A 348-nucleotide genomic window follows, 5' to 3' on the forward strand; every position below is an offset into this window, starting at 1 on the left:
CTCCTCGCAGATGAAGAGGTGGCCGGCGTGGAGGGGGGGCTTCTCCGTCGCTCCCTTCAACGGCGACTCCTCCGCTTTCGGCTCCCCGGCCCGCGGTTGCGTCCGGATGAGGGAGTGAGCGGAGTGGGAAGGGGTGAGGCTGCTGAGGAGGCGCTGGTCGGAGGCGATGGTGCTTTCGGAGACGGAGCTGGCCGTGCTGGAGTGGCTCATGTGCTGCTGCAGAGGTGGCAGCTGGTGCTGCTGGCTGTGGCTGCGGCGCAGGTCCTGGAAGGTGGAAGATGCCAGGCGGTCCTGGGACCACTCTTTGTTGTGCGGGGGCTGGGAGAGGGCCGGGTTGGAGCGGGGGTG

General features: G+C 68.7%; 1 protein-coding gene across 1 annotated transcript in view; it reads right to left on the reverse strand.

Moving 5' to 3' along the window:
* LOC104539258 (protein sprouty homolog 3-like) overlaps positions 1 to 348 on the reverse strand; it is a 911-nt gene that overhangs the window by 418 nt on the left and 145 nt on the right. Inside the window, 1 exon segment of the mRNA XM_010182735.1 lies at positions 2 to 348. This exon segment is cut by the window's right edge and continues 34 nt beyond it. Within this exon segment, the coding sequence (XP_010181037.1) occupies positions 2 to 348 (347 nt within the window).

This window comes from Mesitornis unicolor, unplaced genomic scaffold (genome assembly GCF_000695765.1).
Source record: "Mesitornis unicolor isolate BGI_N332 unplaced genomic scaffold, ASM69576v1 scaffold8894, whole genome shotgun sequence".
Classification (NCBI taxonomy): Eukaryota; Metazoa; Chordata; class Aves; order Mesitornithiformes; family Mesitornithidae; genus Mesitornis; species Mesitornis unicolor.